Here is a 17357-nt window from a genome sequence, read left to right as displayed (position 1 = left end):
GTATGAAATGATATTAAAAAAATAAGGTAAATTACATTTTCATACCTCAGGTTTGGAGCCTATTTCAATTCCTTACAACATCTTCAAAACATTTCACTTTCATATCTTAAGTACTATTTTATTTCAAAATAATACATCCGTTACATTTTTCATCCATAGATCCGTTAAGTACTGACGTGACTATCACATATATGTCACGCGATTGCAAAATGTGTGCCACGTGGCAAAAAAAAATAATTAAATTTTTTTTTAAAAACCTGAGGAAAAAAAAAAAACCCATCCCCTTCTCCCATCCATCATCACCCACCCCAAAATCTCACCCAAACCACCCCCCATCACCCACCCGAGATTAGGTGGATCTACCACAAAACCATCCCAAACTCATCACCTTCTCAAACTCCCCAAAACCACCCGAGATTAGGTGTCTCTGTGCAAGGGAGGTGGGTCGCGGGGTCCCTGGGGGGGAGGGGGGGTTTGGGGGATGAACTGGGTTGCGTTTTTTTTTTTTTTTTTTTTTTTTTCTTTTCTTCCTCCTTCCTCCTCTTCTTCTTCTTCTTTTCTTGTTGCAGGTGGGGAACTTGGGGGAGGGGGGGAAGAACTAGGTTGTAGTTTGTTTTTTTTTCCTTCTTCTTCTTCTCCCTCTTCCTCTTCTTGCAGGTGGGGAACTTTTGGGGGGGGGGGGGGGGGGGGGGCAGGTGTTTGGGTTGCATTTTTTTTTTCCTCTTCTTCTTCTTCATGTTTTTGGGTTCTTCGGGGCTGTGGGTCGCTGGGGGAAAGGATAATGGTTTTTTTTTTTTTTTTTTGAGAAAATTCAGGTTTTTAAAAAAATAAATAAATTTTTTTTTGCCACATGGCACACATTTGGCAGCCACGTCAGCACTTAACGGATCCATGGATGAAAAATGTAACCGATGTATTATTTTGAAATAAAATAGTGCTTAAGGTATGAAAGTGAAATGTTTTGAAGATGTTGTAAGGAATTAAAATAGGCCCCAAACCCGAGGTATGAAAATGTAATTTACCCTAAAAAATATTATGATATTTTCAAAAAAAAAAAATTTACATTCTCAAACTTGAGTGACATGACAATATTATACCTCAATTTTAAAACATTACCTCATCTTTAAAACATTATAATTTCATAGACAAATTTATGAATTTATTATAATGTCAAACCTCCATAAATCCGTTTATTTGATGGGATGTATAAATCTATTTTCTTACATTAAATACTAACTACTACCATCTTGCCACCTCATTTCCTGGCACCCCCAACAGAATTAAAAACCAGTGTTTCCAACAATTAACTCATGGCCTTGCACAAATATAGTATAACTCTATTTTCCAATTCTGCAAATACATCCGAGCTCACGCAAAGTATATCGAATAATGTTACCAACTCATAATTATAAAGAAACATTTTAGAGCATATTGGTCCATGTACACTTTTAAAGGCTTTTTAGCCAAAATAGTCTATGAGATTTGCATAACACATCACTTTGATCTCGAGTTAGCCAATTTCGATCATAGGCTTAATATGCAGTAATATCAGTTTATCACCATCTCCAAATATTATAATTAACATATTAACAGTATTTGGTATGGGGTGCTACAAGGGGCGTCTTAAACCACTATAATCTAGAACAAAAAAGCATACTAAGAGAACGTTTGATAACTGTTGTCTCTAGTTGACATAAATTATTTTTTTTTTAATGCCAATAGCAGCTCCCAGAAATTAAACATCACTTTAAACCGGTTCAGATTTTTTTTGAGAAGAAACTATAACAGTTTATTAAAAAAGAAAAGTGAAATACACAGAAGTGGATAAGAAATCCACCAAGAACAGAACAAGAAAATCTCTCAAGAGGATCTGATTACAAGTAGGAAAACCTCAACCAAAATCACTTTACAACTGCTAACATATCCCACAGTATGTGAGAAAGAGAGTAATTCTTAAAATCATTCGAAACTGAAGCCAGAGGGCTGCCCAATATCTTACTCTTCCCCATAGATCTGCTACCCCCACACCAGTATAATCCTCAAAAATTCTTTTGTTACTCTCCAACCAAATGTTCCAAAAAACTGCCAACACCAGACAACCCCACAAAGCTTTAGCTTTCCTCCCAATTCCTAGAGCCTCAAAATTGGTGCTTAGAAGCTCGAAACAACCCTTTGGAATGACCCAACTAACTTTAACCTCCTGAAACAATTTCCACCACAGTTGAATCGTGTAAGAACAATGAAGAAAAATGTGGTTAACACTCTCCTCCTTAGCTTTACACAAACTGCACCAATGGGGAGAGAAAGCAAATAAAAGGACTTCTCCTTTGAATTTGATCACAAGTGTTGAGCTTCCCAATAGCCACTAGCCACACAAGAACTTTGACCTTCGGAGGAACTTTTGATTTCCAAATCTCAGAAGAAGGTGGAAAATGTTGCACAATCCCATTGTTGCTCAAGAAAGAGCGATAGGATTTGCAAGTGAACAATCCTGATAATTCCAGTTTCACCTTCTGTCATCCGCTCTTGATTGAGACAAGCAAACATTTTCCACTTTCTGTAATAATCTAGCCACCTCTTCTATCTCCGCCTCATTCAAATTTCTCCTAAAATCAAAATTCCAGATCCAAGAATTGATAGAAAGATCCACAAAACTTGCGATGTTCTGGTTGTGCATTCTCGATAGTAAGAATAATCTAGGATATTGTTCTTTCAATGGTCCCCCTTCCAACCAACCATCCTCCCAACACCTCACCCTCTTCTCGTTGCCCACCTCAAACTTGCAACATTGTAGAAACGATCGGAAACCACACGAAATATCTTTCCAGGGGCTTCGACTTGAACCCCGCAATAGAGGATTTGCATTCCACCCATTATCATGCAGCCCATACTTGCTTCTTATCACCTTATGCCAGAGAGAATTTGGTTCCTTTGGGAATCTCCACAACCACTTAGCCAATAACGCTTCATTCTGATTCCTCAAATTCCCCACACCTAAACCCCCTTCCTCCTTACTTTTAATAACTATCTCCCATTTCACCAGGTGGTTTTTCTTTCCTTCCTCCACCCCCTCCCAAAGAAACCCTTTCATTAAATTTTCTAGGCGTCCAATCACCCCGCAAGGAATTTTGAACAAGGACATGTAGTAGATTGGCAAGCTTCCCAAAACAGATTGAATCAAAGTTAATCTGCCTCCTTTGGATAAGAAGGCCTTCTTCCAACTTTGAAGTCTGTTCTCCATTTTTTCTACCACTGGATCCCAAAACATAAGTGCTCTTGGCCTACCCCCAAGAGGGAGACCCAAGTACTTTATTGGACAACTACCCACCTCACAACCGCAAGAATCTGCCATCCTTTTTAATTTCTCACAATCTGAGTTTATTCCAGCCAAAGAACACTTTGCTTTGTTGATTTTCAACCCTGAAACAGTACAAAATAAATTGAGCACCTCTAATAAATTGTTCCAAACTTCCTCATCTTCTGCCAAGAAGAAAATGGTATCATCAGCAAATTGAAGGTGAGAGATCTCCACCCTTTCTTGCCCAATGCCTAAACCTTTGATCATATGGTTTTCTTGAGCCTTCTCCATTAATCTACTCAAGACATCCACTACTAAGGTAAAAAGAAAAGGTGACAGTGGGTCGCCTTGTCTCAAACCTCTTGAAGCATGAAACTTTCCCCTAGGCCTCCCATTGATCAAAACGGAGAAATTTGCAGAATTTAGACATCCCTGCACCCATTTCCTCCATCTATTGCCAAAGTCCTTTTCTTTGTAAAACTTCGTCTAAAAATCTACACTCGACATGATCATAAGCCTTTTCAAAATCGATTTTGAACGCCAATCCCTCCTCTTTCTTCTGCCTCACCTCTTCTACCACCTCATTTGCAATAAGGACAGCATCCAAAATTTGTCGGCCTTTAACAAAAGCTCCTTGATGTGGAGAGATTGTGCTGCCCATAACCTCCCTTAATCTTGAAGCTAGGGTTTTCGCCACAATTTTGTATAAACCAGTAACTAGGCTTATAGGCTTGTAGTCCGTCACTTTCAAAGAATCTGACTTTTTCGGAATTAGACAAATAAATGTTTCATTTGTCACCGCATTTATTATCCCGGTCTCAAAGAACTCCTCCATGACCTTCAAAATATCCACTTTCAAGACTTCCCAACAATGTTGAAACATTTGCAAGGAATAACCATCTGGTCCTGGCGATTTATCCCTTCCACAATCAAAGACTGCTCTTTGTACTTCTGATTCCTCAAAAAGCCTCTCAAGCCAAGCTGCCTCAGATTCACTTATTGAGGCCCAATTGATGCTTTCCAAGCCCCAACATACCTCTTCGTTGCTACTAAACAGGGACTTGAATAAGTTAACGATATGTTTTTCTATCTCTTCTGCATCCTCTACCACTCCCCTGTCATCCACTTCCAACCTTTCTATATAGTTTCTCTTCCTTCTCCCACTTGCTATTCTATGGAAAAATTTAGTATTACCGTCCCCTTCTTTAGCCCATTCCACTTTACCTCTCTGTCTCCACTTCACTTCTTCCTTATAAGCCAGATCTTCCACTAGGAAAAGTAACTCTTCCTTCTTTCTTTTGGCAGCAACATCTAGCCCTTCCAACCCTTCTTTCCTATCTAAATCCTCTATGCTAGCCTCAGCATCCTTAATTTGTTTCTCGACATCACCGAAACTTTCCTTACTCCATCTTTGCAACTTTCTTTTGATAGCTTTTAACTTGTACAAAAATTTATAACCCTCCCAACCCTCCACCTGCTTAGATTGCCACCATTGTTTGAAATAGTTCCTGAAATCTGGGTGCTGTAGCCACATGTTTTCGAATCTGAAAGAACTTGGCCCCCATTTCACCTTGTTAATATCTAGTTGGATTGGACAATGATCAGAAGTGACCCTTGCCAAAGCCATTTGTCTTACCTCTAGAAAAATCTCTTCACAACCTACCGAGAACAAAAATCTGTCTAACCTCCGACACACAGGTTCTTCTCTGAAGTTTAACCAAGTAAATTGAGCATTGAGCAACTCTAGATCCTTGAGTTCTGTATCTTAGATGAAATCATTAAAATTCCTCATGCTTGTAGTCATTCTTCCCCCATTTGATTTCTCATTTACAAATCTCACCACGTTAAAATCTCCTCCTACACACCATCTTGGTCCGCAAAGACCGTAAAGGCCAGCCATTTCTTCCCAGAACTCCCTTCGCTCTCTATTTTTGCAAGGACCATAAACACCAGATAACCACCAGTCCAACCCATTAAGGGATTTAATTTTTATGAAGACAGAGAAACCTTCAACCAAAGATTCAATAACCGAGATGTGTTTGGTGTTCCAAATCACAAGCTATACCCCCAGATCTTCCTTGAGCAGGGGCATAAATCCACTCTTTAAATCTGCTTCCCCAAACACTAGCCAGAAGCGACCTGTCAATTGATTCTTTCTTTGTTTCTTGTAAGATAATGATATCGGGCTTTAAGCGCCTGAATTGTTGTTTCAAAATCAACCTCTTCTGCCTACTTCCCAATCCTCTAACGTTCCAGCTAATTATCTTCATTAAATCTAACAATGCCCCTTTGAATTTTCTTTTCTTCCTTGTTTCCACCCACAAGCTTGCTAACAATGACTTTCCCAGTATTCCTTTCATGAAATAAAGACCCTTTCAGTGGCACCAAAGAAACTTTCATATTTGACATGAATTTGGTAGTTCGGTTTTGTGCTTCACGTTTGACTGATACGCAAGCCGACCTTTTCCTCCTGCTGTACTTTAACAGTTTCTTGTTTTTTCCAGTATCCTTGTATTCAACTTGTTCCACAGTGTCTAAATCTGCTATATGATGCGACTGAGAAGGTACCTCATCCAACGTCGTCCTTGTTTCCATTGTTGTATCAGTGAAGAGATTGTGAAACACATCGTTAAAGCGATCAAAAACATCGAAGGTTTCTTTTTCGTCTTGTGAAGAATCACCAAGCTCCTCCTCTGAATCTGATGATTGTGACATGTATTCATCTTCAACAAAATTTGATAATTGAGAATAATCCAGACCAAGATTCTCTGTCAACCTCATCCTTTGTTCAGATGATTCCTCCTTAATCAACCTGCCCGATGGCCTTATTGGAACTTCATCGACATCACTCTCCTTATCTTCCATCTGTTCACAAACAGTATTTAAGAAAGTGAGATTGGGAGATTGAATTTCCTTCAGTTTAGGCCTCTCGAAAGGAGTCTGATAAGATCCGAACTCATCTGGAAGAAAAAGCTTCAGTCTTTTTCCACATTTATCAGATTCGCCAAATCTCCCAAGGAAATTCAATTTGAAACAAATTGGGGTTCTTCTTGAAACACCATTATGATGAGCTTCCTTAGCCAAAACACGGTGAGATTTGTTCACTGTTGAATACTTTGAAGTGCTACTTCCTATTGTCAACCAATTCGAGTGCTTTGATTCCACCAACAGGGATGTTTGCGTATTATCCATGGTGGACAAAACTTTTCCTTCTTGTAGTTGAAATCTCAGCCCATTGAATTTTAGATTAATTGGGCCTAGACATGACCCAGCAAAAAGATTTTGTGGGTCAAGACCCACCATCCTTGCAGAGTCATATAAAGAAATCTCCTTATTAATGGAAGGCCCACTTGCCTCCAATACCTTTTCTTTAATCCAAAAGAGACCACTTTTGAGATTAACCTCCCTTTTTGTCCTATTAAAATAAAACTCCTTCGTTGATTTTTGTGCTCCTTCGGTGGAAATACCACCGCCACCATCTGTCCCACATACCTCCAAGCCCTTGCCTTTATCTAAATAGAAAATTTCTTTGTGACTTCCCTTCTCTTTTGATTTATTAAAATAATGCCTTGCAACTGCCTTTTCTGCTCCTTTTGTGGAATCCACCGCTTCTGCCATTTCCGCCGCTTATGTCAGTTTTTCTGCTCGTTGTTGCTCACCTTGCTTTCTTACAGAAAAAGTAGACGCATTAATTACAGGCTCCTCAATCCGCACACCCTCAGTCACGTGCATGCTCTCACCTTGCTTTCTTTCAGATCCAACAGTGACAGGGCTTTCAAATTCTCCAATCTGAAAGCAGACACGTGTCCTCGATATAGGGGCAGTCTGTTGTAAAGTTGCCTTCGCCGGAGGGATAATTCCGGTGATCCTCTGTAACTTCAATTCAGTCTTCAAAGAGCCATTTGGTATTTTGGTTACCCCACAATCTGCTGCCGAAAGATTAGGTCTCTTTGCTGGCGAAAGTTGACGGATTTTTACCCTAAATACTAATTCTCCATCTGCCACATTTACGAACTCTGGAATAAAGCCAGTGTTGTTGGTTTGATTTTTAACTTTGCTTCAAGCAAAAAACCAAACTTAGCTGTTCTACGGTCAACTTCTACCAGACCACCGCATGCATCGCCAATCTTTTGGAAAAAATCATTGGTCCAAAGGTGCGGCGGTAAACCTTCCAAAGCAACCCATCCACCATAGCTAACCACCTTTCTGTGGTTTGATTTGATACTGTCCCACCATCCAGACAACACCACATCTGGTAACTTATTCATGGCTAGAACTCCAAGTTGAGCAATTTTTGTTGCTTCCTCTTCGTTCTGACAAACAAACAAGGCCTTGTTGCGTTGGAAAGGTGAAAGCCAAATTTTCTTTCCCAGCAGATTTTGAAGTGAGGCCTCCACATCTCTCCAAGGCTGATGCACCACAAGTCTCTCACAAATGATTACACTCCCCCAACAATAGGATTCCGTGGAAATATCTCTCAAATTCTAGTTTTTCTTGATCCATATTTCCTCTCTGACGTTTCGAAGGGGTGCCTCATTTGTCAACGTCTTGCCTCCAAGAACTGCATCTCTATACGAAACCTGAGGGCCAAACCCCGAGTGGCTGCTCAAAGGCTCAATTCCATCCCTCTTCACATTCCTCTGAGAAGCCCCGGCTCTATTTCCCCCTCGGAGGATTTCAGACAGTAGGTCCTCCAAACTTCTCCAGCCGAAAAAGTTACTTCCTTTAGGGATGAAGATATTCCTGACAAAACCATCCTTTTCTGTTTTGGACAGAACAAGGAAATCCCCGTTTTTGTTGTGGAATCTTTCAACCCAAAACTGATAATTATGACCTCTATATTTTCTGAAGAAATTCTGACCGCCTGTTACTACCGCCTCCTTTAACTGATCAATGAGCCAAGCAGCGCAACCCAAATCGAAAGAAATCTGGTACCCTCTATATCTAGTTCTCTCTGTTAAAAGAATCCTTTCACCAAAAGACTTATCTTCAACCTCTAAGATGAAAACCTTTTGCTCAACTTTGTAATCCCTGGATAAATGTCGGTAGGTCATCTTTTTCTCGTTACCGGTGGTATTCCAGCTTGAAGGGCGAGCTCAGCTGCTGAAGTTTAGATGTTGAGGAAGATAAACTTAGCAGTTAGCATGAAATGGGTGCAACTGACCCCTACTTTTTCGAGTAAAGGCACACAAATTTCATAATCTTCTTCACAAGATAGAACCAACAGATCATCTGGAATTTTATCACATCATTATTTTTCAATTGCATTATATGGGTCATCTATTGCCTCGTCGCATAAATATTGAAGAGGGAGACTGACTTGTCTTGCATAATTCCAAAATCAAGGGTTCTTTTGTTCTATCAGAAGAATTGATCCTTGAGTTTGGGGGAGAAGGTGAAAGTCTTCTGTAGTTGCAGATCAATAGCTTAGCTTTCAGTGCTGTGGTTGGAAACAAAAACAAGGATCATTGAAAACTTAGATGGGAAGGATTATAGTTTTCTTTACATGACAATTCCTTAAACCGGTTCAGATCAGTGGAAACAAAAGGTTAAAAAGATGATAGATAATATTTGTTTGGGTTGGGGAGAGGGGAGGGGGGTAAACATCCATTTGCATGCCAATAAAAACTTCTTGAATGAAGGGCAAAACAAAGGGAAATGTTACCCTGCGTTGTAAAGAAAAAGAAAAAAATGCACAAGCACAGGCTCGGAAAAAGGAAAAACTTGAACACTGTACAATCTTATAACTATTCACAGAGTGTTGTAACAATGTATTAGCAACCAATGAAAAATTGAGTGTCAACCGCTGACCAAAAAGAATATCGATCAGATCATGTCAACAGTTATTGAGCGACTGCATCTCTTGAGTAGCTACATCCGAACCAAAAGTCTGTCTAAATCGTAGAATACGTTCAGCGTATGGGATTTGCCAACCATCAGTACCTGGTAGGCAAACTCGGTGCCAACATTCCGAAACAGGTGGCATTGGATGCCCTGGAAACATATAAATCTATGGAGAACATGACACACCAACTGTTAGGAATGGGCAATCACCTCCACGAAGCACATCAAAGCATATATGGTAATTAAGGTATTCAAGCCATGTACAATACCTGAACAAAGTGGTCGTCACTGACTGAACCAATGGCAATATGTCGGCGCTCTAACAAGGGCAATGACACAGTCCTCGTTGGCAAAAATGTGAGACATAATGACATGGATAAATAGATCACAACTACATTATAGCATGATGCGATAATGTGTCCCATATCAGGCATGGTCAACCACCTATCATATGGTGGTGAATCCTCAAAGAATGAGAGTGCATGCATAAGCTCGTCAACCCTATCATGTCTACTGAAAAGCTTCTCATAATGTGTTTGATGAGAACGCAACTCATTCAACAATTCTCTGCGTACCTTGCTCCAAGAGTCATCACCAAAACCCATCAATCCAGCTATAACTTGATAACCACAATTACCATCACCTGTAAAATCCCTAATTGAGGAAATATATGGCTTCAAAGCAGTAGGAAACTGCTCTTTCAGCGTAGAAGAAGTGAGAGGAGACATCCTGAGCGCCTGCACAGCAATATTCATAAATATACTAGTTTCTACTTTCAAGTATCGACAAAAAATCTTACATTACTAAATAGTGAATAAAAGTCAATGATGTTCATACATACCTTCATCTTGGGTGGATGCCTCGTTGTTTTCTCCGAGTGGGAAGTGGTAGTGACTGCGGCAACCCTGTCAGCTGGTGAATGACTTACTTGACAGGACAAAGCCAACTCAAAGGTAGAAAGATTGCAATGAGTGGTCGTGCCAATTCTACTTGGCTGCTCGGTAGTCTTGGTGATTGACTCCATATTCAGAATCTCCTCCAACTTTGTACTAATATCTACCCTGCCATCCTCATCGCTATCCATCCACTGCTTTAAGATCCTATACATTTTTGTAATTACGTGAGTTGTGTGGTCACTAAACTTTGGGGAGTACAACAAATCCAATTTCTTCCAATAAGGATCAACACAATAAAGTGGAATGGGGCGATGAGTTTGTCTATACTCTGCAATCTCATGCACACAGGGCAATCCATGTGTGCGTCGAATGGTGCAACCACATGACGAATAATCCACCCCCACCAAATTGGCTTTCTTCGACTCACAAACAATTGTGCTCAAAGCAAATGTGGATACAAAACCTCGCAACTCCTTCAATTCATCATGCATGAAATTGTGTTGGACGACGGCCAAACACTTCTCAAGTGATACCTTGATGTCTTCATGTTGCAACTCTAACAAGGAGTGAATCCTTTCCCAAGACATTTCGAAACTACCTCGGCTGTTGCCAAGTAGTTTTTTCAGTTTTGCACTTGCGCCTTCCACCCTGCCATACAAAATAGTTAGTAGTATATAATGACTTTCATATGAAAACAAATAAGCTTAACAAATTTACCTATTTGACGTCGCGTGGCCATAATGCATACATGTATCTGTCCATACAGACACAAACCTCTCTTTATACTCGTTCAACCAAGTGTTCTTCACATATTCAAGTGCATGTGGATATCTACCAAAATAATAATCAAGCTCATGCAGACGGCTTTGATACTCGTGCCCTGTCTCCGATAACACCAACATATTCCAACTCATCATGAACTTATCCAACTGATCTTTACCCTCAAACATGTCCTTACACTTTGCCAACACATGTTTGCTGATATGTAATTTACACAACAAATGTCGGGCACTTGGAAAAATACTATGGACGGCACTCATGAGAGGCAAGTCTTTGTCCATGACAATAACTGTAGGAAGACAATGTTCATCCAACACAGCCCTCAATCTACTCAAAGCCCATATGTAATTGTCTTCATTCTTAGCATCAAGGTAAGCAAATGCAGCTGAGAAGGTTATATTAGTACAAGTCACCCCTACGATCTCTAAAAGGGGAAAATAATACGTCTCACTTATGCAATTCATGATTAGGACATGGGGGAATGCACGTAAGACATCTACACTAGCAGGGTGAGTCCAAAACAGATCTTTCACCATACTATTGTCATCTGAGCTCCTATGCCACTCAATATATTTGTGATCGGATAACTTATTTAGCAATACATGCATCTGTGATCTCACAGCATTCTCTTTCAACTTCAACCGTTGTCTGACATTATAAATTGTTTTCATTGTTTCATTGATGTTGAGTCCATCATTCTTTTGAATAGTGCGTAATATGTCTTTGGGTTTGGCTGAACTCTTGGACATATCTACCAACACTGCTTTCTCCTCTTCAGATAACCTCCTCGCGTTGCTCTTTTCAGCATGGTGGTTGTGAACTCCACATATAACCTCCAATTTCCACTCATCGTCAGTCACCCAAGCTCACACCCTTCAGTAGAAATGGGCATCCACACTTTTTTGTACCACTCCTTTTACGCCTTTTCTTCTGGACACTCTCATCAATCCTCCTTTTGTAAATGCCACCCCTTTCACAGCCCAATTTTATTCGGGGTTTCTTACTACCAACCCCTCCTGTATCCGAGTTCTTGATAATAATCACCAAACCAATACTATGTCCTCGCTCGCGAGCCCACTCCACCAATTCGTCTCTACTCTTAAAAATCTACACAGTGCAAATATACATTATCTCTAATCCAACTTCTCAATCATAAGTCACAAGCCAAAATTTAAATAGGACAAACCTCATTTGTTGTGAATTCACCAGTGAAGTCGATCACACGTTCTGAGAAAGCACCGCTGCCCCCAGCAGAGCTGTATTCCTGGTGAAAAAAGAAAATTATTAGAAATGTTTCAATTTCCCTTACTATCTTTTTTTTTTTTTTTTTTTTTTTAATAGAAACGATATCATTTTAATATCAAAAGAAAAAGATATACAATGGGGAAAGGAAGAGAGCAGCACAGAATTAGATAACGGATGCCCTCCAATCAAACAAAATACAAGAGAAAGACACGTCTTTAAATTCTTTAGTAACCGAAGCCCAATGAGAAAAGCATAGTCGAACTTTATCCCACATATCCTCCCTGCATCTAGCATCTTTGTCCTCAAAGATGAAACTGTTTCATTCGAACCAAATGACCCAGAAAATGGCAGAAACAAAACAATGGAATATGGGGAAGATGATAGTTGAAATTTCAACAGGTGGATGAAGAACAACTGCCCACCTTCCCCTTTTGATTTCATGTTGCAGGGAACTCTTTCGGATCAGAGTGCACTGATTCTAGCACTACACCGATACACACAATCCCTGCCTTCATTTTTCCATTTATTAATCAACATGAATCAACATTTACACAACAACAAAAAAGCCAATTAAATAAAATAAAAATCAACCTTCAGAAATATACAAAAACAAATAGAGAAAAAAGTTGCAGAAATTGGTTAAACAGCGAGGAGGAGGAGGATGAGAGGAAGGTAGTGTACACTGTGTGTATATGTAGGAGGAGGAATACGAAGCGAATCACACTAGGGTCAACTGATCCTAACTCCCTAAATAGTTTCCAACATAGGCGTAAAGCTACCGGACAATGAAGAAACAAATGGGTGACTAACCAAGCAAATTTCACATTTCTTAACATTGATACAATCATAAAAAACACACACACTCATACCTCATTCGAAGAACTCTGATTGGCGATTTGATGCTCCATTTTATGCAACCTCTTTTCTGCCAAGTAACTGCGTAATCCATGAGATTGTTAGAGAAAGACACAAAAATTTCACACCAAGAAACATGATCAGCAAATGCACATACTACAACTCTAAATTTACTTGACCAAAAATTCAATACAAAACCTACAACCACGTTCAAATGCAGAACAAAAAACCGCGAATCCGAATACGCAATCATCAGGGCAACAATATTCCCAATTAAAATAAATATTCAATTCAATACAACCTATATTATGTGCACAGCAAGTAGCTGAAGGAAAAAAAAAATTAATTTAAAAACCCAATGTGATTTCATCAAAACCCTTCTCCCAATTTCTCAGTTGGAGGGAAAAAATGGAAAGCGTGAGATAGAAACCTGTGTGAGTTGAACGGGGGATTGGAGGAGAAGGAAAGGCGAGTGCGCGTGCGAGTGGCGAGGAGGGAGAGTGGGAGAGTGAGACTGATTATGGCGGGATGGCGGGATGGAGGAACAGATATGAATTGGGGGTTTGGGGATGACGAGAGATTTTTTGTTTTTGGGGGGGGGTTTGGGGGGGGGGGGGGGGGGTTGTGGGGGGAGGGCGGCTTAAGACTCTTAAGACTTTGCGCCAGCACAAGCACATTTATCTACTCAACTGAACAGTAATAAATCACATGGAACGGTAATAGGCCAAAGCATCTTCACCCTTAAAAAAAATAACCTAGTTCATTTTATTAAAATATTATTATTTTTATTATAAAATAATAATTTAATTTTAAATTTCTGACTTCTTCTTCTTCTTCTTCCCACTTTTCCCACTTTCTTCCCTGATTTTCCAATTGTGCAGTCAAGCATAGTTTTTCGGCGGATGAGGGCTTAAAGTTGGTGACGGCGTTGCGGCCACGGAAGCATTGTGTAGCAATGTTGTAGGCCCTGGCGGCCTTGTCCTCTTTGTTGAAGGTACCTAGCCAGACGCGCTGGTGCTTATCGTAAATCTGGGCACCCCAGCGTCCGTTGGGCTGCGGGACCACTGCCTTTGTACTTGGAGGAAGGGAGCTTCTGGGACTCGGCCTCGACGCTGCCAGTGCCGCCGCTGCTGCTGAGCTCGGGGTCAAGAATCACGCTGCTGGCGCCGCTGCCCTTCTTCTTCTTCCCTTCTTTTTCTTCCTTTCTTCTTCTTCTCTCTGGACTCCCTGCTTCTTCTTCTTCTCTCTGGACTCCCTGCTTCTTCGTCGTCTCCTCGCCGGAGCTCGCCAAGGAGGTGCTCCACACCCAGGGAATCGAATTCGGGTTGAGGGAGGCGTGACGGTATCGCCTGGCGTCATGTAGGCCGGGCAAGGGCTTAGCACATTTTGAGCCGGCCTAGAGACCAACTTGGGCTGGGTGCCAACCTATCTGCTCGGCTGGAGTGGATTGGCTGGGTGTCGCTGGGTGCCCGCCTAAAGGTTCCCCGATGGAACTGCTCTAAGAGATCAGGGTGAAAATATATGTTTTTCCATTTATTTATTTATTTCCTTTTCTTTTTTCATTTTTCATTTTAGAATATGATATTTACACACTTCTTTTTACTTCACACATATTTTTTTTTAAATTTTATCCTATCGGATCAGATGAATTAAAGAATTTCAAATGATAAAAATTAATAAGGAATGTATTAAAAGTAAAAAATGATATGTGAATAGAACGCCCCTTCATTTTATTCGCCTGGGTTTTGACCATTTTAATTGGCTAATAGGTTTATAATAAAGTAATTGTAAACTAAAACTAATGTTTTTTTTTTTTCCAAACTAAAACTAAATGTTGAAAAAATTGTTTATGATATTAATATATTGTTCAAAATTTATTAAAATCTAAATATATATGAGAAGACAAAAACATGAAACCAACTACATTGGCAATGATATCTTATAATAATAATAACAAAAAAACAAGCTAACTACATCAATTAATTTGGAACATAATGGATCAATCAAGCTGTTGAAATCAGCTCTACATCTAGTAGTGCATTTTGTTCGTCATGTTAAAAATTTTGCAAGTTAAACTCAAATTGTTTTGTAGTTGTGCACGCAATTATCATAAGTTAAATTAAGTTATCCTTCTTGTAGTTGTGTGCGCAATTATCAGCTAGACTTTTTATTTCGGCAATATACCATCCAAACTTTATATTTGGTAGGAATCTAACACCTAGGTCAGTTAATATCCATTTTGTCGTTAACTTGTCATGATACCAAGCACATGAACTAATATGAGGATGATTTAGTAAATTTGATCTATATTGGTTAGAAGAAAAGCAAATTTAAAAGCTGAAAAAATTCAATAACAAATTAATGGCAAGTGTGACGGAGTTAATGGCAAGTGTTTGATAATGTATGCTTAAAATGGTTTATAGAAACATTTATTTACATGATATACTAGAATAGAACTTTTACGGGAATTAAATCTTCTATTACTTGTTTAGAAATATATACATGTGCTATCATAGTTTTACAAGGAAACAAAAAACATATACACAAACCTACTTAATAAAGGACTCCTATTATTAACATTCTCTATTTTTCCTAATATTGACTCACGCTAACACTCCCCCTCAAGTTGGTGCATAGATATCACACATGCCCAACTTGACAAGCGAGTCATCAAACCTTCGACTACATACTGCATGAGTTAGAACGTCTGCAAGTTGCTCCTCTGACTTCACAAAAGGTATTGACACAATCTTCCTTTCAAGCTTCTCTTTAATAAAATGTCGATCAACTTCCACATGTTTTGTCCTATCATGCTGTACCGGATTATCAGCTATATCTCTTGCTGACTTATTATCACAGTATAGTCTCATGGTTTCCTTTGGCTTGAACCCAAGCCCCTCAAGAAGCTTTCAAAGCCAGAGAATCTCACAAATGCCGTGAGCCATCCCTCGATACTCGGCCTCAGCCGAGGATCTTGATACTACCTTCTATTTTTTACTTCTCCATGTAACCAAATTTCCTCATACAAAAGTAAAGTATCCCGAAGTAGACCGTCTGTCACCTACACTCCCTGCCCAATCAGCATCCGTGAACCCCTCAATTCTCAAATGTCCATACTTCCGATATAGAACTCCTTTCCCAGATGCAGACTTTAAATATGCTAAGATACGCATAACAGCAGCCATATGATCTAGACTTGGTGAATGCATAAGTTGACTTACTACACTTACTTCATAGGCAATATCAGGCCGTGTATGAGCCAAATAAATTAGTCTCCCTACAAGTCTCTGATATCTCCCCTTATCAACTGATTTCTTATTCGGATCCACACATAGATGATGTTTTTCAACAATAGGTGTATCTACTGTCTTGCATCCCAGCATACCAGTTTCTTTTAGCAAATCCACAACATACTTACGTTGTGACAAGAAAATACCTTTCGAAGATCGAGCAACTTCAACTCCAAGAAAATATTTCAAATCCCCCAGGTTTTTCATTTCAAACTCAGCGGCAAGATTCTTCTGTAATCTTGAAATCTCATCACAATCATCTCCAGTAATAATCATGTCATCTACATAGATGATTAAGGCTGTCACTTTTTTCTGTCTCCGTTTAACGAACAATGTATGATCAGAATGACTCTGATAATACCCAATCTTTTTCATAACTTGAGTAAACCTATCAAACCATGCACGAGGCGATTGCTTCAGCCCATAAAGAGACTTACGCAACCGGCATACTTCGGTACTTCTACCAGCACTGTACCCAGGAGGAAAATCCATATATACTTCTTCCTCCAAGTTCCCATGGAGAAAAGCGTTTTTCACATCAAACTGTTTTAATGGCCAGTCCATATTAGCGGCTAAAGATATCAGAACACGTACCGTATTCATCTTGGCAACCGGAGAAAACGTCTCTTGATAATCTACACCATATGTTTGGGTGTATCCTTTAGCTACCAACCTTGCTTTGTACCTGTCTATTGATCCATCGGCTTTGTATTTGACGGTAAACACCCACCGGCATCCAACTGTTTTTTTTCCCTCCGGCAAGGACGTCACCTCTCAGGTATTATTCTTCTGTAATGCCAACATTTCTTCATCCATTGCGTTTGCCCACTTTGGATCCTTTAGAGCCTCATCCACACGAGTTGGTACTCGAATAGCCTCCATATTGTCTATCAAGGTCTTACGCTCTGGTGCAAGACCATTGCATGAGACATAGTTGGCTATCAGATACTTTACTTTGCATTCCGGAGAAAACCTGTCAGGTGGCACACCCCGATTTTGTCTCGGTGGCAACTTATATGTATTTACATCAGTACTTGCATTAGTTACATAATCATCCACAATACTTACCTCAGGCTTATTCAGAGAAGAATCATTGGGCATCACCGTGGAGTTAGAGAGAGAGGGGGTTACACAAGTAGGCTCGACAAT

General features: G+C 39.8%; 1 protein-coding gene and 1 non-coding gene across 2 annotated transcripts; both read right to left on the bottom strand.

Annotated features, from left to right (window-relative positions):
* Positions 1 to 9005: 9005 nt before the first annotated feature.
* On the bottom strand, positions 9006 to 13507 carry LOC125470527. Its single transcript, XM_048569725.1, has 7 exons — positions 13349 to 13507; positions 12933 to 12999; positions 12005 to 12082; positions 10756 to 11925; positions 9984 to 10686; positions 9412 to 9879; positions 9006 to 9308 (listed from the first exon to the last, which is right to left on the bottom strand). Exons 4-7 carry the CDS (start codon positions 11565 to 11567, stop codon positions 9135 to 9137), a joined length of 2157 nt encoding a protein of 718 aa, XP_048425682.1. The 5' UTR covers positions 11568 to 11925; positions 12005 to 12082; positions 12933 to 12999; positions 13349 to 13507; the 3' UTR covers positions 9006 to 9134.
* On the bottom strand, positions 12428 to 12575 carry LOC125470564. The gene has a single exon (XR_007252866.1). It is a non-coding gene; the product is annotated as a small nucleolar RNA snoR135 (small nucleolar RNA).
* Positions 13508 to 17357: the final 3850 nt, after the last annotated feature.

The sequence above is a fragment of a genome, unplaced genomic scaffold, assembly GCF_019419815.1.
Source record: "Pyrus x bretschneideri cultivar Hongxiangsu unplaced genomic scaffold, Pyrus_bretschneideri_v1 Contig100, whole genome shotgun sequence".
Classification (NCBI taxonomy): Eukaryota; Viridiplantae; Streptophyta; class Magnoliopsida; order Rosales; family Rosaceae; genus Pyrus; species Pyrus x bretschneideri.
Note: the sequence above shows the minus strand (reverse complement) of the source record. Positions and strands in the feature narration are given on the sequence as shown.